Genomic DNA, 24600 nt, shown 5'->3' with positions numbered 1-24600 from the left:
AAAATATGTTCAACGCTTAATTACTAAGCTATAACGTTCAAAAATATAAAACCACTAAGGTACTTACATTTAGTGAAGCACTTTGAAGATTGCATAAATCATTTATTTAGAACCTGAAATGCCCCTTTTCATGAATTTGTTTGATAACCACAACTTATTTAATAGACTGTTTAGAAATGTAACGCTACATATCATGCAGGACAGACATAATCTTACAACAGTTGCAAATACTGTGGTATTGCATCTCAATCTATTAATACTTGCACATAAAGGAGCAACACACACGTAAGTAACCCAACACCAGGTCTGAAATTGACGTAGCCTAAAACTTCTCAAACCTACAATATACAAACACAATCATGTAAGTTCCAAGTAGAATCTATGGTAAGATATGTTCTAGGCAAAAAATAAAAAGATACTCTTCACGTTGTAATCTACCTCGGTAGTGCTTCTTATCTCAGTCAAAAAGAGTATTTACATAACAACTTACTTTGCTGACGCCTCCTTGTTGCTCTACTGGTGAAGCTTGTCCTATTGTCATATTGATTTCTTCAAGTTCTTTGAACCTGCACGAATTGGCATATACTTGCAATCAAATTCTCCTAATCTCTATGCCAGCTCCGCCACTGCAAGAAAGAGAAAAACATGTACAACACCACAGAACTGCAAAAACTACAGCTTTTGTTCATGCGCATCATAGTATCTAGAAACATTTAATTTGTTTGAGATGAACTTGCCATGCATATGCACACTGAAAACAAAAACGCTAATGAAAAAAAGGTTGTGCAAAAACTAAGTTTATTTAGCATATACAGTAAAGCAGAAAATCTGTACTGCAACTCACAGTAAAGTCTGCTGACAGAAATCGGAAGGCACATACTGAGATGGTTCAAAACTTTTCAAGAAATCCTCTGTGGGAATTAACATGCACAAGAACTCTACTATAATTGCTAGCAACAAGTTCACTTAAGATATAGCCAACTAAGCTTCAATGTGTCAAGAAGTATATACCTGGAACAACTTCCAATATGTTACGGCTCTTTGATGCCTCATCCCAAAACTGGCGGAACCTACCAGTCTGTAAGCAGATGAAATGAGGTTTAGCAATAAATACTCAATACACGCTAGCTCTTAGACATCCATATATTGGTCAATTAATTAGACGAAGTATGTATCTCTAGGTAGTGAGAAAGGACTATCAATGTCTTGAGCTGCTCCTCCATTTGCTGAAATAAAAGAGCATACAAGTCAACTCCACATAATGGCAGCTCATTCAGGAGATCCAACACAAATGCTACTAACAGATGCACAACCAGAAAGACACAGTATAGATATCTCATATCTTATACATCTGTAAGACAAATTTGTGTTGTGTGAAATTTCAATATTTCAGAAATCAGAAGGAATACTTTAAAACCAAAAACATATTACTCTGGATGATATCTTTGATGTGCAAATGAGCATATATACTGAATATAAAGATGCTTATTCAATGAACTATAATCCTACAGTAATTTACAACATTTTGCACACTGATATTATATATGTTACAAGGTCAATGTAACAATCAGCTTTCAGATGAGATGAAGAATAAATGACCTACAACAAAAATTCAGAGGAAGGAAGCGGTGGATCCAGATCCAGGACCAACTCATCTTAGCAGCCAGCTACAGCAATTTCAGCAAGAGCGAACTACACCCAAAGCACAGACACACGGTTAGTAATCAGCAGCCAAAAACACACGCACACACAGCTTAGTAATCAGCGGCAACAGCCAAACACACATCCGAGGCAGAGTGGTGGTCAGGATGACTGTAAAACCTGAGCACCACTCCGTCGACCTGACCACCACTCCGTCGCGGCGTCATCCCGCATCGCTCGATTCCGCACGGCTATCTGCACACAGACATCAAACAACGTAGATAGAGATGGCAAAACCTAATAGAGAGATGAGGAGATGCTCACCTTGGCGTCATAGACACCTCAAGCGAGTGCACGAGGTCATCCAGTGCGGACGAGCCGACGAGCAGCGCGAGGAGGCGGTGCTCCTCCCCTCCTCGTCCAGCGACCCTTGATCGGAGATCTCCAGCCCTGCCGGATGTGGACGAGATTCTTAAGGCGGTGCGGCTCCTCCTGCCTCCGTGCGCGCTCCTGCATCGCCGGGATCTCGAGCCCCGCCGGCTGTGGAGGGCTTCTCAAGGCGCCGCCGCCCGCCTCCGCGCGGTCTGCTGCATCGCGTCTCCCGGCCTACCATCGCGGCCGTCCCCGTTCGGCTCAATCCCTGGGAGAGGCGGCGGCGGTGAAGGGGCACAGGAGGGGTGGCGGCGATGAAGGGGCACAGGCAGGGGATGGGGTTTGGGAACCAAGCGATAGAGACGGTTGAACGAGAGGGGATGTGGATTTCGTTGGGCTTTGGCCCATGTGCGCGCTCGCGCGGCGAAGGAAGCCAGACGACGAGAGGGTTGACGTATTGGCAGAATAAGGAACCACTTTAGTCTTTTTAAGTAGTAGAGATATAAGCCATATTTATTTTTCAAACCTTTTTTAGCAGAATTTGTACTAGGAATTAGGATGGGCCAATATAGCAACTGAGGACCAGCCCACGCATAAAATAAACCATGGCCCAGATGGGGTATGAAATATTGAGCCCAAGTAGGGCTGCATACTGTACAGGTCCGGCCTGAGCCCGATGATATGAAGGGAAATAACTCGATTAGTTAGGGCTTTCTGTTGTTAAAAGAAAAAACAGTTCGGTCTTTCTGGTCCGACGAGGGAGAAGGGGAAGTAACAGCCGGCGGCGATGGCGTCGGAGGAGGATGTGGCGGTGAAGGAGCCCCTGGATCTGATACGGCTCAGCCTAGACGAGCGCATCTACGTCAAGCTCCGCTCCGAGCGCGAGCTCCGCGGCAAGCTCCATGTATGTTTCCTAGCCCCTCTTCCTAATTTCCTACCGTTGATCTGGTAGCTTTCGTTTTCTGGGCTTGATCTCGTGGATTGGGTTGTTTCCGTGGCCTTTGTATGGTTGAATGAGTTATTCATTGTAACGGATGATGAAGCACTCTGATGTCGTATGTAAAATGAGTTGATGTGGTATGTAAAATGAGTTTCCAGTTACTTGATGTCGAACTGTAACTCTGCAATGTTAGCTTTTTAGATGAAATTCTGTAATGTTAGCTTTGGTCAAGGAAAATGAAGCACTCACCACCTTAACCTTGTTGTCGTTCATTGTGTGCCTCCTCGCCGACCTTCAGAGCGGCGCTGGTTCTTCGTCGGTGCCCGCCGCTGCGAAATGCAGCTACTCCTTCCTTGTCTCGGTGCACTGCTCGAGGTCTTGACAGTTGTAGCACTGCACATTCGTCTTGTCAAAGGTGTTTTTTTTTGCCTGTGTCTTTGCAGCTCTTATAGCGAGCAAGCAAGTCCTCTATGAGGCGCAAATGGCTTCCACCACTTTGGTCAAGTTGCCAACCCCCTCGTCTGCATTGCATCTCTTCTCCACAGTTTTAAGTCACCGAACAAGCTCATAGTATTCAAATCAAGGAGTTGCTCAATTGTAATTGCTACCTACGTGTGTACTTTCATGGGATGGCTCGGAGAAGCTTCTTCATCACCTTCGCCTCATCGAGGGGTTCGCTGAGGGTGTGGATGTTGTTGGCATACCATTCATGTTCAAGCTCTCCTCGAAGAGTTTGATGGCATATTGGCATCCGCATGAGGAGCAATGAGCGGATCGACGAGCTCGCCATACACATGAATGGTTGCTGGTTTCATCAGCACCCTTGGTGAACACCTCTCTAAGGTAAAGGTGGTCAAGGAGTCCTTCCGCTCCATCCTGTGCAAGTATCTGCAGGTAGCAGTTGCAATTTAGCATAGAGAAGCTTGTTGGACTACTCAAAACTCCGGCGGAGAGGTGCGATGCGAACTTGGTGTCGGCGACATGACACAGAATCTGCTTGCTACTCATTGCGTAGTGGCTTGTTCATTACAAGAACAGCAACATTACAGCAACAGTGCGCTGGGACTACTGCCTTGCCAAGACTGGACATTTCTATATGGAGTGCGCCGAGGAAGGAGCATGCACCTCTCTTGGCCGCTCACGTCGGTGATGAGCCAGTTTGGATTTGATGGTGGGTGAGGATGTACTCGATAAATGACAACAAGTTTAAGGGGGTGATTGTTAGAGTTAAACTTGTTGTGTAGATCTAGAGAGCAGCCATGCATGTAGGTGAAGCTGTGGCAGTGTGTGCCTATAGAGATGTGATCATGTATTGCAGACCTTTAGTCTTGCCAAGTTGTGTCTGACGCATGGCTCCATGAATGTATGGCACAAGAAGTTTGTGTGCCACGGTTAGTAGTCTAGTCTGCATCAAAGTGTTTTGTTTGCATGCATCACAGTGGAACCCCAGTGGCTGAGTTTTGCACATATCACTATTCTATACTTGTCAGAAATTTAATTGGATTATATGATGCCACCCTGTGGGTTATATCCAGTCTTCATACATTGTTATTCAATTGTACTTACAGCTTGCAATGTGGGACTCCAGATTGTTTGCATCAAGGTGGTCACTAAGTGAGATTCTTTGTTTCTAAGTTCCCTTTGTTCTTTTATTGATCCAGGCGTATGATCAACATCTTAATATGATACTTGGAGATGTAGAAGAGATAGTGACTTCTGTAGAAATTGACGATGAGACTTATGAGGAAATTGTTCGTGTAAGTATTTTCTCGTTCCCCAAAACTTTCAACTATACCCTGATGTCAGCTTCTTCAAAGTTTAGGCTGTCAACCGTTGATTTTCCAAATAAGAGCCATTAGTTACTCCGATATGTTTATCTAGTTTGTGTTAAAGATGTGTAGAGCCTCTTTGGTGTGAGGGTCGGGCACACCATGATGCTGCTTAGCATGAAACCATGGTTCACACAATCCTCAGTAACATGTAACTTGGGAGGTGCACCATTATCATGATGTTGCTTAAGAACCCAATCTCTGTTGCATTGTTATGTGTAGATGCTTTGTGTTGGAATGAGATGTCTCGTAGTGTGATGACAACCAGTAACTTTGTTCACAGTTATTGCATACAGGGTTTATGAACTCACTGACTGAAACTTTCTGGCATAGATGTCTCATACACTGCTAGATTATTACGTGCCATTATGGCCACTTCACTATGTCTAGGGCAATCCATTTTATTTCACAACAATTTTCTAGTTAAACCTGATTTCTTGGTTTGGCTAAACAATGAAATTATGGGTGGTCTTGTTTGGCGTAATTTGGTACAACAACACAAATTGGTGTCTGATACTTGTAACTGCTGATGTCTGATACATGTTACTAATGTATTTACCGTCGCTTTGTTTTCCAGACTACCAAACGCACCGTCCCCTACCTTTTTGTCCGAGGAGATGGCGTGATACTGGTTTCTCCGCCCCTTCGAACTGCATGAAGCTGGAGAGGAGCATCAGCCGTTCTGGAGCAGCTTACAGGTTTCCTGGAGTTCACTACCAGTGGCACCTGATTCCTTAGAAGACGCTGCGTAGGCTAGCCTGGAGCCCAGTACACAACGAAAGAACCCTGTGCCCAATATGTATATTTTGTAAATCGCTGTGATTCTGGCTCCTGTTCATACCTTTGACCATATGGTTGATGAAAAGTTGAGTTAATCATCCATTCTCGACACATCTGAGTGGCACCTGGTATGACCGTATGAGCAACTACTCGTGCGTTCACAGTTCAGAGGTTTTGGCGAAATGTTTTAGCTTGCCAAAACGTTAGTACATTATGGAACAGACAGTAGTTTTATCTAAACTGATCTGTCGAGATTGGTCCTTGATGTGAAGTGAATTAAATTAGCTAATCAAACAGGGAGGTTGGTGGGTGGATTGCTCCTTCCAACTCAGCAAAAACTACCCCAAAAAGTTGACATGATCGCCGCAACGTGCGGCACGTTGACGAGCAGGGTGGCGTGACCACGATCTAGAATTTCTCTTTTTCTTTTGGGAGCTAATATACGAGGAAAGAAAATTTATCTACAGCATCATCATGCTAGTGCGTCGTGAGTGAGTAGACGCTTTGATCCATGCACGTTCTGCATGTGCTGGGATTCTGCTCCGCCAGTTGCCGAGCTCAATTACTTTTTAAATTCTTATTGACGGTCTGAACGAGAGCTGGAGCTGGACCGGACCGGAGAGAGTGATCCCTGTACGTTGGGGTTGGACGCGGGCGGAAGCTTCGCACCGGCACCGGCACGGCGCCACACCACATGCATGCGATGCGCCTCCCATATATGTCGCGTTAACCGCTCCGCCCCCCGCCCCACTTCCCTCCTCCGCCCTCCTATATATGCGCGGCGAGCCACGGACGTTGCGGCCATCCCGTCCTCATCATCGAGCAACCATTCCAATCCAACACACAGCAGATTAAGGAGCAACCTCGTTTCCGTTCGTGGGCAGAGCCAAGATGAGCCAGGAGAAGGGAGCCAACGGCAGCGCCGATATGGAGGTGTCGGAGCAGAAGCGGCAGGCGCCGCGCCTCAATGAGCGGATCCTCTCCTCCCTCTCAAGGAGGTCCGTCGCCGCCCACCCATGGCACGATCTCGAGATCGGTGAGTTGCTCATTCCGTTTCAGTCAGATCCAACCGAAGGCTAGATGTTGATGCCGCTCACGTCATGAGGGCCGCGTGCTAATTCGTCGGCGCATGCAGGCCCCGGAGCTCCGGCGGTGTTCAACGTGGTGGTGGAGATCACCAAGGGGAGCAAGGTCAAGTACGAGCTCGACAAGAAGACCGGCATGATCAAGGTCCGCATCGCCCATTTCCTTCGCCTCTGAATTCAAAACTTCATTTCCGTTTGTGTTGGCCTGAATGTGTTCTTGATCGATATGCCTCCCTGTGATCAGGTTGACCGGATCCTCTACTCGTCCGTGGTGTACCCGCACAACTACGGCTTCGTCCCACGCACCCTCTGCGAGGACAACGATCCCATCGACGTCCTCGTGCTCATGCAGGTACTACTAGATGACCCGATCGTAATAAGTGCAGGCTCATCCCTCCACGAAACGTCACGATTCTGCATTATATACGCTGTTACATTTCCTGACAAGTGGATGATGTTTGCAACCAGGAACCCGTCCTCCCCGGCACCTTCCTCCGGGCCAGGGCCATCGGCCTCATGCCTATGATAGACCAGGCACGCAAAACAATCCCCCTTAATATCTCTGCCACAAGTCAACTTATCTTGACAACCATTTCGGCATCGAGCTTACAATTGTGTTATACTCTTCTTTTTTTTTTTAATCACAGGGAGAGAAGGATGACAAAATCATCGCCGTCTGCGCCGACGACCCCGAGTTCCACAACCTGAACCATCTCAGCGAGCTCTCTCCTCATCGCCTCCAGGAGATCCGTCGCTTCTTCGAAGACTGTACGCTTACTGCTGCACATTGCTGCGAACGTTTTTCTTGTAGCATCTCCTCGGTTTGCTTCAATCGTCTGATTCTTTGTCGGTCAAATCTTCCAGATAAGAAGAATGAGAACAAGGAGGTGGCTGTCAATGACTTCCTCCCCGCTGATGATGCCCGTGCTGCCATCCAGCACTCCATGTAAGCTCGATCTCATTATTTTTGGAAGTTGATCCGGTAACCTCAAAGAGTCCTTGAGGTTGTAATGCGTCGACTAATGTTGGCATAAACTGCTTTCATTCTTTTCAGGGATCTGTACGCCGAATACATCATGCACAGCCTGAGGCGGTAGAGTTTGTACTATTTATCCTTTGCCCTTCCCTCTATGATTGCTGGAAGCAAAGAACACCCCGTCAGAACATTTGGGATCCCATGAACACCCCGGTTTACGAGCGAGTCTGTATTTCTGCATTCTTGCATTGGTTTGTATTAGCCATATTTTTCCCACCCTTGTGGTTGGTACTCTGTATCTCAAATTTGTATTCAAGACGCCGTGGTTTGGCTCGTGTATTATCTTCTGTTCTTACTGAACAAACAATAATATGAAATTTTGTTACATTGAGATCTGAGAAAAGCATGTTTTTGCGTTCATACTGGATAGGTCAAATCCTAAGCTGACACTGAATATTTATTGCCTGCCTTCTAAGGTGATCTACAATGGCGACTGTTTAGAGAGGTGTTAAATTTTTTCTTAAGAACCAATGCCTATTTCGATAGGAGAGGTTCCTAGTTAAGCATGTTTCTATAGAAGATGTGCCTAGTGCTCAAAATTTTTGATTTGCTTTTCTAAGCTTCTTGCATTGTAACTGCCCTAAATCGAAGTGAAGACTGTCATGCGGCCATCTAGCTTGCCCGCCGACATCATTATGTTTTAGTACAGGGTATGATGGATTATAACCTGAGTTCTACAAAGTTTTTGAGAGATTAATGCGGCAGACCTACTCAAGTTGTTTAACGATCTCCACACTAGCGAATTCAAAATTTTCACCAAAGTATAAAATGACCGACTAAATAAGGTTGATGATGGCATTTATGCAAGGCAGGAAAATCCTAGATGGATTAGTCATCTTACACGAGTCCGTCCATGAAATGCGCCTTAAAAGGTTGAGGGAAGTCATTCTCAAGATTGACTTCCAGAAGACTTAGGACAGAGTATAAAATGGCCTTTATTTTTCGGGGGAACTCTCGGACTAAGGAGGGTTTTCTTCAATTCACTGTAAATGGATTGATAGCATTTTTCGTCGAGGAAGTATGCCCATAAAAGTCAAAAGCGACATGCGTCGCAATCCATCTGTCAGGTTGAACGGATCATGTACTAGTCTGTGGTCTATCCTCACAACAACGGCTTCCTTCCTCGCACCCTCTGCGAGGACAAAGATCCCATTGATGTCCTGGCCTCATGCAGGTAAATGCTATGATCATAATAAGTGCAGACTTATCCCTTTATGAAATGTCACATTACTGTATTATGTACTGTTATTTTCTCACAAGTGAATGATGTTTGCAACCAGGAACCAGTACTCCCCGGCACCTCCTCCACGCCATGGCCATTGGCCTCACGCATATGCTAGATCCGGCAGGCAAACCGATCTTTCAATATCTCTGCCACAAGTCAACTTATCTGGACAACCATTTTGGCATCAAGCGTACAATTGTTTCACATTCTCTGTTTTTTTTATCACAGGTAGAGAAAGATGACAAGATCATAGCTGTATGCGCTGACGATCCTGAGTACCACAACTTAAACAATCTCAGCCATCTTTCTCTCACTGCCTTCGGGAGATCGGCCGCTTTTTCGAAGAGTGTACGCACACTGCTGCCTAATCCCGCATTCCTAGTTCATCTTCATGTATCACCTATTGTTTCAGTTGTGTGATAAGATGCAAGATCATAGCTTCAGTTGGTCAAATCTTTCAGACAAGAAGAATGAGGGGCCGTTTGGTTTGTGGCCACACCTGCCAAGCCAAATCGAGGGCACGCCAAAATTTTGGCTGGGGATTCGCTCACCCTCATTTCGCCCGCGCGTGGGCGTAAAATCCAAAGTGGTGACCAATTTTTTGGTTTGGCTCGCGTAACTTGGCTCTAATCCAAACGCCAACCCATAGTACCGGTCAACGCCAGGATTTTGGTAGGGTAAATGTTGGCCACAATCCAAACAGACCCTGAGAACGAGGAGGCCGGTGGCTGCCAATGTCTTACTCCCCGCTGATGATGCCCGTGATGCCATGCAGCACTCCATGTAAGTTCTCTTCATTTTGGGTAGATGACCTTGTAAGCTCACGAGTCCTCAAGGTTGTAATGCGTCGATTAATGTTAACAGCCTCTAGAGTCTAGAGTGTGTCATATACTATCATTTACCCTTCACTTTATGATTGGAAGCAAAGAATACCCCACTAGAAATTTTGGGATCGATGAACACCCAGTTTATGTGGCTTTATGCGAGTCTGTATTTCTACATTCTTGCATTGGTTTGTATTGGCCATATTTCCCCGCCGTTTCTTTATCTCAAGTTTTCATTTGAGATGCCGTGGTGTGGTCATGTATTATCTTCAGTTCTTACCGAACAAACAATAATATACTTTTTTTTGTTATATTGAGATTTGATGAGCAAAGAAGAAGAGTGGAGGTTCGTCTCAACCGCCCCTTAATAATGTGAAGGTTACTGTTGATGCTTCATTTGACGCAAACTCCTTGAGGCTTGTTCGGTGTCAGCAGTTTTGTGTATTTTGAGAAGTGTTTTTAGGGGTGTTTTGGATGAAAACATCAACTACCTAAAATACTACCCAAAATACTATGAAAATCTCTTTCATCCAAAACACTTGTCAAAACATTTGTTTAGAATACTGATTTTACAAAACTAGTGCATTCAAGTGTATTCAATATAAGAAAATGCTACTTGATGATTCAGACGTCCTATGAGCCTACCAGCAGGTGCAACTGCGGACGTGAGTTCAGAGGAGGATAGTGTTCACTGTGTGCTACCAGCGGCAGAGGCAGGTTGTCGGCCAGCAGTAGCAGCACCCCGTTGCCCCTGCAGCATGGTTGCTGTTGGCGGTGTTGATCAGCAGCAGGGCGGGCTCCCTGTCCCGGTGGTGGCGGCGCACCTGGAGTATCCCGAGGGAGGTGTTGTACTACCAGGTCGTCCGCGAGGTAGTAGGTCGAAGACATGGCCGTGGAAGTCGCCGACATCGTCAGCTAGGTGAGAAGACTACCAGTCGTCCTCTGTACGCATCCCTACGGTGGTGGCCGGTGTCGCCGAGACCCGCGGTTCTCGACGCCGGCCCGTAGGTGAGGCAGCGCACAAGGCACAACCATAGGAACACTGGCGAGATTTTATGAAAACAGAATCAAAGCAATCATTCCCGTTAGGAGAAGGCAAATCTGATGAAAAATGTTACCTTTTTCGCAGTGGAGACGGTGTGGAGAAGCTCGGGGCCGTCGTGTTAGGTCTAAAAACGCACAAGATCGCAAAAGCAGCCACTAGAACACCTAGTCAACATAAGACAGAGAGGGTTTAGGGATGCATTACGCATTGCAGGAGTTGCCATCGTCGCCTGCTCGTTGCAGGCGTGAAGCAGAGAGGTCGTTTATGATCTGGGGATCCTCCTGATCCCCTCAGGTCTCCAGCGGCACTGCCCTGGCACCGCCGGGGTGTAGGCTGGTCTTCCCGTCGTTCTGCGCCTCCCTAGATCGGTAGGGCTTTAGGAGTTGTGGGGAAAGCAGCGAGCTGATCGTAAACTGGCTTGATCGATAGCAGCCAGGCTCCCCCCTTTTATATGGCGCAGGCGACAGGGGACCAAACCATCGAGTTGGTTTTGGTGCCTCCGATCAGGGCGCGTGAGATGCGAACGAGGTGGTCACGAACGTTGGTTCGTGGGCCTCCTCCTTAACGTTATTTGACTAGAACGTTTTTGTCAATGTTTATCTCTTAAACCTGACGTTATTTGACTAGAAACGTTTTTGTCTCTTAAACCTGACAGGTCAACCAACATTCTCCCCCTTGATCGTTAGGTTTAACATCATTTGCCCATTCTCCATAGGAATAATAAACCAAAGTGAGGTGTTACAACAACCAATGAAATGCTATTGAACCTCAACACTTATGGCATACCAGCCTATCTTGAAATGGATAACATAATACTTATTGGGAGTGGTTCTTATTATGGTCCCTTTATTCCAGAATCATAAGGCTTCCAGTAATCCCATGCCGGTAACATGCTCACGAAAAATTCTGGGTGGTAAGCCTTTCGTTAGCGGATCCGCAAGCATATGAGTCGTACTTATATGCTTAACCTTAGTTGTTTGATCCTGGATCCTATGCATCACAACATGATACTTAATGTCAATGTGTTTGGCAGCATCACTTGACTTGTTGTTATTCGCATAGAAAACTGCGGGTTCATTATCGCAGTACAATAGAAGTGGTTTTGAAATGCTGTCGACCACTTTAAGTCCGGGAATGAAATTCTTTAGCCATACAGCCTGCCCAGTGGCCTCATAACATGCTATAAACTCTGCTTGCATCGTAGATGAAGCAACTATAGTTTGTTTGGAGCTTTTCCACGATATAGCTCCTCCGGCAAGTGTGAATATATAACCTGACGTGGATTTCTTACTATCCACACAACCGGCATGATCAGAATCTGAATAACCAACAACTTGTAGGTTATCAGACCTTCTGTACGTAAGCATGTACCCTTTTGTTTCTTGCATATAACGCAAGACTTTCTTTGCGGCCTTCCAGTGGTCTAGTCCTGGATTTGATTGAAATCTGCCAAGCATCCCGGTTATAAAAGCCAAATCAGGGCGTGTACAAACTTGTGCATACATGATGGTTCCGACAACTGAAGCATAAGGAACCGACTTCATCTGATCAGTTTCAATTTGGTTCCTCGGACATTGAAATGTCCCAAACTTATTGCCCTTGACTACTGGGGCAGGTGAGCCAGAGCACTTATGCATATTGAATTTCTTTAGTACTCGCTCAAAGTATGCCTTTTGTGATAGTCCCAACACACCTTTAGACCTATCTCGATGAATCTCAATGCCGAGGACATATGAAGCTTCACCGAGATCTTTCATATCAAAATTGGAAGACAGAAAATTCTTGGTCTCGTGCAACATATCCTTATCACTGTAGGCCAATAATATGTCATCCACGTACAGGACTAATATTGTGAACCTACTGCCCTTAAACTTAACATAAATGCAGTTGTCCTTAACATTTTCAGTAAAACCAAAAGTTCTAATAATCTTATCGAACTTGAGGTACCACTGTCTTGAAGCTTGCTTCAAGCCATAGATGGATTTCTTCAGACGACATGCTAAATGTTCCTTTCCTTCCACAACAAAACCTTCCGGCTGAGTCATGTACACGTCTTCATCAAGGTCGCCATTTAGAAATGCCGTCTTAACGTCCATTTGATGCAATTCTAGGTCGAAATGAGCTACCAGAGCCATGACGATCCTAAAAGAATCTTTAGATGATACAGGAGAGAAAGTCTCATTATAATCGATTCCTTCTCTCTGTGTGAAACCTTTTGCCACAAGTCTAGCTTTGAACCTTTCGATGTTCCCTTTGGGGTCGTACTTAGTTTTGTAGATCCATTTGCAACCTACTCTTTTGGCGTCATTAGGAACTTCTACTAGGTCCCAAACATCATTTGAGCTCATAGATTTCAACTCGTCTTCCATGGCGATTTGCCACTTAGACGAATTCAAACTCTTAATGGCCTCCTTGTATGAGGTTGGATCCTCCACCTTTCCTATATCATCTACATCCTCACTCATGTAGGTGATATAATCATCTGAGATGGCTTTTCTTCTTTCTCGATGTGATCTTCTCACAGGCGATGGTGGTGGAGGGGCATTATTATTATGAGGATCTTCTTCATTATCCGACTGGTGATTTTCTTCACCTTCTGGATTTGCGTTATCATTAGTTTCAGGATCACCATCAGGTTGAGGACCAGAACTATGAGGTTCGGTCTCAACATTAGAAGTGATTCTCCTCTGCATTGGTAGAACGACCTTTTGGATAATCGGGGATGGAGCACACACCCGCTTTTCCTCAAGATCGATCTTCCTTATTTCATTAACTTCATTATCCTCAAAAAATACCGCTTGCCGGGTCTCCACGTACTTAGTGGTATGACCGGGGCAATAGAAACGATATCCCTTTCCCCTGTGCGGGTATCCGACGAAGAAACAACTAACCGTTTTTGGGTCTAACTTCTTAAGTTGTGGATTGAAAATTCTAGCTTCAGCAGGACAGCCCCACACACGTAAATAGTTCAAGCTCGGTTTCTTTCCCGTCCACATCTCGTGAGGTGTGTTCGGTGCTGACTTAGTGGGAGCAAGATTTAAAATATGTGCAGCCGTCTTCAATGCCTCCATCCATAGGCTTACCGGCAAACTTGCATGACTGAGCATGCTACGCACCATATCCAAAAGCGTGCGATTGCGGCGCTCAGCCACACCATTTTTTTGAGGTTCACCAGGCATTGAATAATGGGCAACAATTCCATTCTCAGCTAGGAACTTAGCAAAAGGTCCTGGAATTTGCCCATAAGGAGCGTGCCTACCGTAATACTCTCCCCCGCGATCAGATCGTACAACTTTAATTTTTGCATTCAGTTGGTTCTCAACTTCGGCTTTGAACACTTTAAATTTGTCCAAAGCTTCCGATCGATCATGTATAGGATAAATGTACCCATAACGGGAAAAGTCTTCTGTGAAGGTGATGAACGAATCAAAACCATCTATAGACTTAACATTAAGAGGTCCGCATATGTCAGTATGTATGAGTTCGAGGACACTCGTGGCTCTTACCGCTCCTTTCTTAATTGTTTTTGCATATTTACCTTTGATGCAATCAACACATTTGTCCGCATCAGAGAAGTCTAATGGGAGGAGTACATCATTTTTAATAAGTCTTTCCATTCTCCCCCTCGAAATGTGGCCCAAACGACAGTGCCACAATTTCGAAGAAGTGCTAGTACCCTTCCATTTCTTCTCAACATTTGAAACATTACTCACATGCAAAACATAATCATTCATAGATAACATATATAGTTTGCCTCGTCTGACACCGAGGCCAACATATTTATTACAATAATTTAAAACAAATTGTTTGTTATCAAACTTGCACTCAAACATGTTATCATCGAGACAAGAAACTGAAATCAAATTCCTACTTAAAGTAGGTACATAAAGAACATTATTTAAATGAAGGTGAAAGCCGGTGTGGAGCTCCAAGGTGAGTGACCCAACAGCTTCAACATCAACTTCAACTCCATTTGCAACTCTAAGTCGTCTTGTCCCGCTTATTACGGTTTGGATCAAATTTAATCCCTGCATAGAATTAGCAACGTGAGCAGTTGCTCCTGAATCAATCCACCATGATGTACAAGAGAAATCAGTATATAACATTTCATCAACAAAAGTGATTTCATCCGTACCTTTCTTCATCATCCACTTGAGGTATTCATGACAGTCCTTCCTGTAATGGCCTTCCTTCTTACAAAAGAAGCTCTGAAGACTGTCCATTATCCTTTTCTTTTCCTTTAAACTTTGGCATTTCCTTCTTGAAGGTTTTTTTTGGCGATTTTGAAGGGCCTGACCCGTCATGCTTTCTCTTTGAGGAGCCAACATGAAAAGCCTGATCCTTGTTCTGCCTCATCATTCTTTCTTCTTCCTGGACAATCCTAGGGGATATCTCAGCAAGTGTCCACTTCTCCTTCATGGAATTGTAGTTGATCTTGAACTGATCGAACTCTTCAGGGAGGGACTCCAAGATCATGATGATAAGGAGGTTGTCACTGAGCTCACACTTTAGGTGCTTCAGTTTATTTGAAGCATTTATCATTCTCAGTATGTGTCCCCTAACATCACCATCATTTTTATACTTGCCAAGTAGCTTGTGAAAAAGCTCATGAGCATAAACCTTTTCAGAGCCTTTGAATTGCTCCTCCAAGGCTTCCATAAATTCCTTAGCAGTATCTTTCTTGGGGAGAGCCCCAATAATCTCAGGTGAAATGGAAGAATTCATCACGAGCATTGCAACGTGATTGGATTTGTCCCACTTCTCCAGCTTGGAGTCATAAGTTTTCTTTAGTTCATCATACCCCGTAGCACCAGCAACTGGCACCACGGGTTTATCCTCCCTTAAGGCATAATCAAACTCGTTGAAAGCCAAACATAGCTCAATGGAGTTCTTCCAACGAGGAAAGTTGCTGCCGATCAACTGCTCGACAGCATCATAATGCATCGCAGCGGAAGCTGAAATTTGACATGGACATTCATTAGTAAAATTGCATGCATATAAAACAAACATGCCATAAATTTCTTATTCTATGTCAAACACCGTTGGGCAGAAATGACACGAATTAGAACAACATTAGGGAGTTGACTTGCAGAAATAATACAACGTTGGTCAGAATTATTTTGCAGCCATAACATTCTCAAAATAAACATCAACTTTAAATCATTTAAGGAACAACATATGTGATGCTTAATTTGATAATTCAACATTAAAACATATTAAATATTCTAGACAAGAAAATCTCGTTGGTTCATTTCTTTCCAGAAAAATAACATGTTTTCTGATCATATTTTATAGGCAATGATTTTTCTGTATACAATAGTGCAAAAAAACATAAGGAATGACATTTAGAATGCACTAAAAAAACACAGAAAATGGACAAAGAAAATCGGCAGCCCAGAAAAATTACTGGACTACCGACAACCTGGGCCAAAGCCCATCCTCAGATTTAGCCCAAAAGGACCCCCGGCCCGGCTTCCCCTTCCTGCAGCAATCTGGACCGTCCGATCGATCGGACGGCCGAGATCCCCCGCGGCCAGAACAAAACGGCGGCTGAGCCCTAACCCTAAATCATTTCTCGCCTCCTCCCCCGATTAATCCGCGACAGAGAGAGAGGCGGAAAAACTACCGTCCGGCGGCGCGGTCGCGCGAGGCGGCCCCGGCCCCGGCGGGCGCGAGGGCGCCAGGAGGCCACGGCGAGCGTGCGAGGCGACCACGTCCCCGGCGGCCCGAGCGCGCGAGGCGGCCACGGCCCTGGCGGCCCGCGTTCCCCTTCCCTGCTTCATCCCGGCGCGGTGGCGGCGCTCGCCGGAGCAGCGTGCGACGGACCATGTCCGGCGCGCTCCTCCGTCGAGCGTGGCTACTGGCGCCGTCTCCTTGAGGGCAGGCGAGGGGTGGTGCTGACCGGCGAGGCCGGCAGCCGTTATGTGACGACAGGGGCAGGCGGCGCGCGGCCACCCGCGTCTGCGTCCATTCCGCGCCTCGCGACGCGTCTACCCGCACGCCCCTCCGTCGGGAGGAAACGGCAGCGCGGGATCTCTGCCCTCGCCGGAGCAGCGGCTGCTCCGACGGCCCCCGGAGGGATAGGCAGCGACCCGGCGGCGTAAGGTGACACTCCAAATCTTGCAATTTCATTTTCAGAAATTGGGGAACATTAATTAGGGTTCATACATCATCTAATCTGAGGCTTAAACATGAACATAAAATGCCTAAAAACATGATCTTTATACAAAAAAACGTGATCTCAGATCACTACTAGGGTTCTAGTGCTAGCAGTACTAAGCATCTGATACCATTGTTAGGTCTAAAAACGCACAAGATCGCAAAAGCAGCCACTAGAACACCTAGTCAACATAAGACAGAGAGGGTTTAGGGATGCATTACGCATTGCAGGAGTTGCCATCGTCGCCTGCTCGTTGCAGGCGTGAAGCAGAGAGGTCGTTTATGATCTGGGGATCCTCCTGATCCCCTCAGGTCTCCAGCGGCACTGCCCTGGCACCGCCGGGGTGTAGGCTGGTCTTCCCGTCGTTCTGCGCCTCCCTAGATCGGTAGGGCTTTAGGAGTTGTGGGGAAAGCAGCGAGCTGATCGTAAACTGGCTTGATCGATAGCAGCCAGGCTCCCCCCTTTTATATGGCGCGGGCGACAGGGGACCAAACCATCGAGTTGGTTTTGGTGCCCCCGATCAGGGCGCGTGAGATGCGAACGAGGTGGTCACGAACGTTGGTTCGTGGGCCTCCTCCTTAACGTTATTTGACTAGAACGTTTTTGTCAATGTTTATCTCTTAAACCTGACGTTATTTGACTAGAAACGTTTTTGTCTCTTAAACCTGACAGGTCAACCAACACGTCGGAGGCAGCCGCGCCGGTGAAGGATGGAGGTGGAGGCGAGCACATGGTCCCGGGGCTACAGGTTGGAGGAGCACACGCAGTGGCGCCATGTGCCCTCCCGATGGTGCTTCTCCTGCTGCTAGGGTTTTGTGGCGGAGTAGAGGAGGGAGCTGTGCTTGGGGCGCAGGAGACGTGCCGGCACCAGCGAGCGCCGGGGTCCCGGAGAGAAAGGGCAGCAAGGTCGGTGGCGAGTCTTCCAACGGGCGTCGCGAGCGCACTGCGCCGCCAGCCAAAACACGAGGGGGGGGGGGGGGGGGGGGTGAAACATCTTGTTTCCACCTCAACCCGACGGTTCCGGGGGGTTTTATGAGGCCTTACCCGGCCAAAACCGGCTTGCCGAACGATATACAAGTATTTTGACGTGTCTTGATCAGCAAAATTACACCTCAAAACCACCCTAAACCCCAAAAGAAACACTGCTACCGACCCAGGCCCGAGGAGTACTACAGAAGAAGTGATCCGTGATGCTTATGGCGAATTTGTAGCTGCAATTAACTGCAAAATGAATTTTGAGAGCTAAAAGTGAGCCTTACTCCTGGTTCAATCTCTTGGATGGATCCAGTTAATCTTGGCTCAGACAATATGGATGTGGTTGACACGCTGAAATCAGGTGAGCATTCACACGGCATTGCGGTGGCCATTTTGACCATTGCTACCACCAATTCTTGAAAATTGAGTTCGTTCATAAATCTAGGGAGTAAAATGCACACCGGTGGAGAACATGTTTTTAGTCGCGGTCCATTTAGGGCTTCAGTCCTGGTTGCACAACCAAAACTGCATAGTTAGGACTAAAGGTCAAATATAAATTGGGATTAAAGGGTCTTCCACGTGGATTTAGCTAGTTGAGAAAATTCTCAAATCCTTGGGTATGGTTGGATGATCCATTGTAGAATACATCATGCCTCTGTTGGCTTCTGATGTAACTTTACTTTCAAGTTGTAAAAAAAATATCTTTTTACATCTATGAAAGTGTATCAAATGTTCAGGGTACAACAAATTTGCAATAATTTATTGAGTTCTTTATCTCCACTAATATAAAAAGGCAGAGAGAGGCAGATCCAACAGATCTCAGCCGTTCAATCACAACAATTTGATGGTTAAGATCGCTCCAATGTTGAGTAGCAAACACGTTGAGCGCGGTAAACAACCCACCTCCACCTCCACCTCCCCAGCCCTCCCGCTAATCACGCGAATCCTGCAGGCGGTTCCCTCGAAGCGCCCCCGAAACCTTCCATCCTTTCGTTGTTGCTGAGCCACCCATCGGAGGATCCCTGCGCCATTCTCCGACTCGCGATTTGTCCGGCCACCACCGACCGGAGGCGCGCCCACGCGCTCCATCCCTACGCAGAACGCGCCTGACCCAAACCATTGTGCAGATCCCCCAAGGGCCATTGCCGCCACCACCCCTTGTCAATATCCTTTGTGATCCATCCGAGGTGACGTCCATGCCCGTCCCCTTGATCTTCCTAATCTGAATCACATGGCTAGAGCAAGGTCAGCTAATTTTTAATCGGTGTTTATTATTTAGTCTCCACTAATATAAAAAGGCAGAGAGAGGCAGATCCAACAGATCTCAGCCGTTCAATCACAACAATTTGATGGTTAAGATCGCTCCAATGTTGAGTAGCAAACACGTTGAGCGCGGTAAACAACCCACCTCCACCTCCACCTCCCCAGCCCTCCCGCTAATCACGCGAATCCTGCAGGCGGTTCCCTCGAAGCGCCCCCGAAACCTTCCATCCTTTCGTTGTTGCTGAGCCACCCATCGGAGGATCCCTGCGCCATTCTCCGACTCGCGATTTGTCCGGCCACCACCGACCGGAGGCGCGCCCACGCGCTCCATCCCTACGCAGAACGCGCCTGACCCAAACCATTGTGCAGATCCCCCAAGGGCCATTGCCGCCACCACCCCTTGTCAATATCCTTTGTGATCCATCCGAGGTGACGTCCATGCCCGTCCCCTTGATCTTCCTAATCTGAATCACATGGCCAGAGCAAGGTCAGCTAATTTTTAATCGGTGTTTATTATTTAGTCTCCACTAATATAAAAAGGCAGAGAGAGGCAGATCCAACAGATCTCAGCCGTTCAATCACAACAATTTGATGGTTAAGATCGCTCCAATGTTGAGTAGCAAACACGTTGAGCGCGGTAAACAACCCACCTCCACCTCCACCTCCCCAGCCCTCCCGCTAATCACGCGAATCCTGCAGGCGGTTCCCTCGAAGCGCCCCCGAAACCTTCCATCCTTTCGTTGTTGCTGAGCCACCCATCGGAGGATCCCTGCGCCATTCTCCGACTCGCGATTTGTCCAGCCACCACCGACCGGAGGCGCGCCCACGCGCTCCATCCCTACGCAGAACGCGCCTGACCCAAACCATTGTGCAGATCCCCCAAGGGCCATTGCCGCCACCACCCCTTGTCAATATCCTTTGTGATCCATCCGAGGTGACGTCCATGCCCGTCCCCTTGATCTTCCTAATCTGAATCACATGGCCAGAGCAAGGTCAGCTAATTTTTAATCGGTGTTTATTATTTAGTAGTCTGCGCATGTGCTTATTCTTAGATTGTACGTGTACAGATCGGTGTTTTGAGTTGATACTTGCCCAGCCATGGTGACCTCGCGGCTGCAGCTGACTGTTCTTGGATTTCAGATGGAGCGGACCAGATTCACATATGCACTGTCGAATGGTCGAAACGTCCTTCCTGTGTTTCTACTTTCTACGCTAAAAATAGCTATGTGTTCCGTAGCCCGCTACTTATTCTGAAAATGGTGTATTTGACTATTGAATTTGTTTAGCTGTTGAACTTGACTGAGGTGGGAGAACTAAATGTGGAAGGCATGAAGCCAAAAAGTGATTAATTAAATGATTGACCATGAAATTTTCTCCTAACTAAAAACGTTCCATGGAAGTGTTTGATTTACTACCATAGTGATTGGTCTTTATGGAATTGGTCTATTCTAAAGGAGGCACTTAATTGACTTCTGTAGGGCATGTATTTCCTCTTCTTTGTTTTTGCTAAAAACGGGAAACCAATCTACCGGTCTAGCTTTTTTTTGCTATTAGAATTGGCTGTGAACAAGTATATCCCCTTTCAAAATAGTAGCTAATATCTTAAAATTTATGTGATTTTTTTGCCAGCTCAAATGGCCTTTTATTGATGCGAAACATGTGCGTATATCTCTGTCAGCATAGCGTCAACTCTCTGTTTAGATCTGATGAATATTATTTTGTCTCATATTGGTTTACCTGGTTTTTAATCATTCTTGTGGGGATCGCGGTGGTAGCAGAAAAGCGAGGCAACTATGTGAAGGAGGCTTATGCGAACCTTCCTGTTATGTCTAGCTCCACTGAAATTATGGCCCAACAATGTGGATGCTGCACACCAAAGGAGGTTTTGCTCCTTCACTTGCTTCTGTAATATATCCAATGCATGGTTCATGGTATCGGAAGTTCAGAACCCATTAGCAATCCAGCCAAGGCAAGTCGATTTCCTTTCTTCTATTCAACTATTTTTATTCTAAGCTATTGTACATTGTCTTTGTTACATATATTCACCGCATATTTGTTCATCTTAATCTATGATGATTTCCCCATTCCTTTTATTTTGCTTGTTTGTAAATATCGATTCCCAGATGAAATTAAATAGTGAAATATGAGGTCACTTCATGACTACATTTATTTCTTGTTCTTCACATGTTACTTGCTTGTATCCTACTGACCATTGTCATTGGTCCACATTCTGCAAATATCCATCTTTGATGTGATATTAATTCACATGGTGACCAATTTCGTTTTACTGGCTATTGATTTGTGGGCGTGCCTTTGAAATGAAGACATGACTGTATATGCAGTCTGGTATACTAACATTCTTACTTGGGTGTGCATGGAAATATTGTCTCATTGTATAATATATTGAAAAATGGTAGTTGTTTCATTTATCTTCTTTTGTACAATTTTGTCAACTAACATTATTATTTCCGACTCCTGATTTTTTTTATTTAAGTGAAGATGTAGAAAACAATGTTTTACATAATACTTACAAGCCATGCTTATTGTAACTATGTTGATTCATTTTAACAACAATGTGGGATATAATGACATAAAAATTCATATATGTAGCATAGGTTTTTCCACGAAAACTTGAAGACCAAATTTTGGAGTGAGTAGGGTAATTGTTTGTGTATGTAATTTATCTAGGTTTGTTGTAATTTATGTAATTACATTTTCACATATTTTTTTGTTAACGTGCATGTGCTCTATTGCTATCATTATGATAGATGAAACTTGTCTCAAACTCTCAATTAGTAAATTCTTGTGAACTACCCAATCCCTTGAAGCATTTCCGAACTTGTCAAATGACTAAATATAGCCGGTTCTCGGCTCTGATGAAAATTGTACGTTAGTGTGTTTGAATGCCACAGTCAACTTATCTGTATTCTAAACTCCATCCTATGATTGTTTATTGTCTAATAAATGATATACCATATCATTTCTCTTTTTTGTGTGATGTATACTGTTTTTTCAACTGACGTGTTCTTTTTTTATGTAAAATAGCATACATGCTTTCTTGTTTCCTCATAGAGTGGTATTATTTTTTGTAGGATTTATCAGCGATTTTGCATGCATCACAAATTTTAGTTGCTGCTTCCGCCGGTTCAAAAGGAGTTGTTTTGTCTACAGTTGTCTACAGCCCATGGAAAGATAGGGTATGCATTGTTCTGTTTTATTGATCTTAGAGGAAGATCAAATTTGAGCGTATCACCTAACTGGAGCTGGAGATGCACAATCTTCCACATTTGCCCCATTAGTTGGTCAACCATTACCGTTTTCCCTTTTATTGATTCAGCACTTTAATACAGCTTTTTGTTACTAAGCTATCGAATTGGGTTCCAGCTATAAGCAAAGAATGGGAGATATATAAGATCATTAGTGTTCCTACTTCTGCTTGCCAATATCTATGGTTGTTATAAGTTTTTTTTAACTTGATGGCGATAAATTAGATAGATGTATGGAATATTAGTTTTATTTGTATTTGATTGAATATTGGATTGGGACAACACTTGCAGCAAAAATCAATAGAAACTGAAGCTTGTTTCTACTGAAAATATGCTTTACTAATTGTTTAATGCCCAACAATTTCAGGGTAAGTTCTAGCCTGAATTGCTACATCCACTCTTCACAAAAAACTGAGAAATCCAAGTATTTCGTCGGAAAAGCCGTTGACAATAGAGGTTGGTAAGATTTCTGCAAAGAAGTGTCCTTCTTTGATTTTAAGACATGCATATTAGCCAGTGGCTCAATTCAAGAACAATGCTCTCTCACCGCGAACAACACAATCCTGGTTAATGGTTGACAAGTGGAGCAAAAGGTTACTCTGAAGCTGCATTTTCATCATCGTTAGGAAATGTTTAGGTATTTCCCAATTCACTAAATCATTATATTGAGAGAAGCAAGAAAAGAATTATGCATATCATTGTATATTTTAGTATTATATAAAATATCACATATATGTAGAGAATTATGGGATCTACAATGCAGAGAGAGAGAGAGATCAGATCTTGGTACTGGTATTTTTTACAAGCTTATTCGAATGGAAATAGGTTTAGTTAATAATATTCTGGCTTTTGCTTACAAATCTAATTCCATTATGCATGACCAATCTTCAGGGATTTGTTTGAGTTGCCATGGAGGAACCTCATTTATCTTTCTCTTGTATTCCTCCTAGATCATATAGGAATTTGATTTATTAAAGGTATGCTTGCCAGACTCATAATTTGTTAGTGATCGCATGGTATCTCCATTTAGTATTCTTAATACCCAATTTGTTAATCCATCCTTCAAGCTGTGCTGATCATTATGTCTATTGTTGGACAGGTACATTATTTTGTAGCCCCCAAAAAGGCACATACATGCCCATTGCATAAGGTATTGTTCTTTATACTAGCAAACATATTGATTGCAAATTGTTATAAGAGATTTTCATTTTGGCTTCGCAATATGCTTGTAGGCATGACTTATCTTGTTTATATTACCTGTTCTTCCGAGTTTCAAGGGCAAAAGTTCTCATGTTGACATAGAGGAAACTCTTGTAACAATGAATATATATGTGTTGACGACGATTCTGATTGCCTACATAAAACAGTGTATATTTCCGGTTGTAGCTTCTTTTAGGTGCCATATTGTGTATGGTGATGATGTAGCTTCTATCAATATTTGGTCACATCAGAGCAAGGTCAAGAAACATTTTCCGTTGTATTATGTATAACGATGATGTCTTTGATGAAAAGATTCTCATCAACTTTGGTACACATGTTTGCTCTTAGATTAGGCTAAGGATTTAAATTATCTCTTCATCTATGAGTTTTGGATTTACAAGATGCAGAAACAATAGAATACAAGCAAGAGAAGGGATTCAGTTCTATCAGACCATCAAAATTCAGAAATGAAGCTACAAAGAATCTTGCTTTCTTCTTGACCTGTTAGTACGGCAACTTGGTTCACTGTCACACATTATTATTGATCCGATATTTGATATGTTGCTCTATATGTACAAATAGGAGCGAAGAAGAGAATACATGACGTGCGGGCATGTTTAACCCAAGGTGTAAGTTTCTGGTCAGGCTATTGTGCTTTGGAGCTTGTGAAATTGTGATTACATACTATTTTTGCAGGTCTTTGCATCTTCAACTTTTTTAGTCATGGTGGTGCATCCGATTTTGTGTGATGAAATGACACCGATAAAAGAATGGTTATATGGATTACTTGCATCAAATATTAAAGTTTAGGCCCAAATTTTAGTATTTAGAACTGAAAGAATATATAGATGAAGAAAGGCTATAAAAATAGAACTCTTTACAGTAGTGTGGGATTCTATTGTCTTGCAAACGATGTATATTCTATGACACTCAAATATAACTTCCTCAAGATTACACGT

General features: G+C 44.6%; 3 protein-coding genes and 2 long non-coding RNA genes across 5 annotated transcripts; 3 read left to right on the top strand and 2 right to left on the bottom strand.

Moving 5' to 3' along the window:
* Positions 1-111: 111 nt before the first annotated feature.
* On the bottom strand, positions 112-1088 carry LOC127317354 (uncharacterized). The gene is made up of 3 exons (XR_007861098.2): positions 1012-1088; positions 491-566; positions 112-338 (listed from the first exon to the last, which is right to left on the bottom strand). It is a non-coding gene; the product is annotated as an uncharacterized lncRNA (long non-coding RNA).
* Positions 1089-2722: 1634 nt separating this feature from the next.
* On the top strand, positions 2723-5673 carry LOC127323525 (sm-like protein LSM3A). Its single transcript, XM_051351639.2, has 3 exons — positions 2723-2917; positions 4615-4710; positions 5360-5673. The coding sequence occupies exons 1-3, from the start codon at positions 2801-2803 to the stop codon at positions 5438-5440; spliced, it is 294 nt and encodes a 97-aa protein (XP_051207599.1). The 5' UTR covers positions 2723-2800; the 3' UTR covers positions 5441-5673.
* Positions 5674-6335: 662 nt separating this feature from the next.
* Positions 6336-8014, top strand: LOC127323514 (soluble inorganic pyrophosphatase). The gene is made up of 7 exons (XM_051351633.2): positions 6336-6598; positions 6698-6792; positions 6892-6999; positions 7116-7181; positions 7295-7415; positions 7512-7593; positions 7702-8014. The coding sequence occupies exons 1-7, from the start codon at positions 6454-6456 to the stop codon at positions 7742-7744; spliced, it is 660 nt and encodes a 219-aa protein (XP_051207593.1). The 5' UTR covers positions 6336-6453; the 3' UTR covers positions 7745-8014.
* A 6957-nt stretch (positions 8015-14971) lies between these two features.
* Positions 14972-15721, bottom strand: LOC139834102 (uncharacterized). Its single transcript, XM_071824513.1, has one exon. It carries the CDS (start codon positions 15719-15721, stop codon positions 14972-14974), a length of 750 nt encoding a protein of 249 aa, XP_071680614.1.
* Positions 15722-19859: 4138 nt separating this feature from the next.
* LOC127323510 (uncharacterized) lies at positions 19860-23972 on the top strand. The gene is made up of 7 exons (XR_011748284.1): positions 19860-20167; positions 20243-21144; positions 22268-22372; positions 22809-22897; positions 23333-23418; positions 23541-23591; positions 23674-23972. It is a non-coding gene; the product is annotated as an uncharacterized lncRNA (long non-coding RNA).
* Positions 23973-24600: the final 628 nt, after the last annotated feature.

Source organism: Lolium perenne, chromosome 1 (assembly GCF_019359855.2).
Source record: "Lolium perenne isolate Kyuss_39 chromosome 1, Kyuss_2.0, whole genome shotgun sequence".
NCBI lineage: Eukaryota > Viridiplantae > Streptophyta > Magnoliopsida > Poales > Poaceae > Lolium > Lolium perenne.
This window is presented reverse-complemented; position numbering and strand designations above follow the sequence as displayed.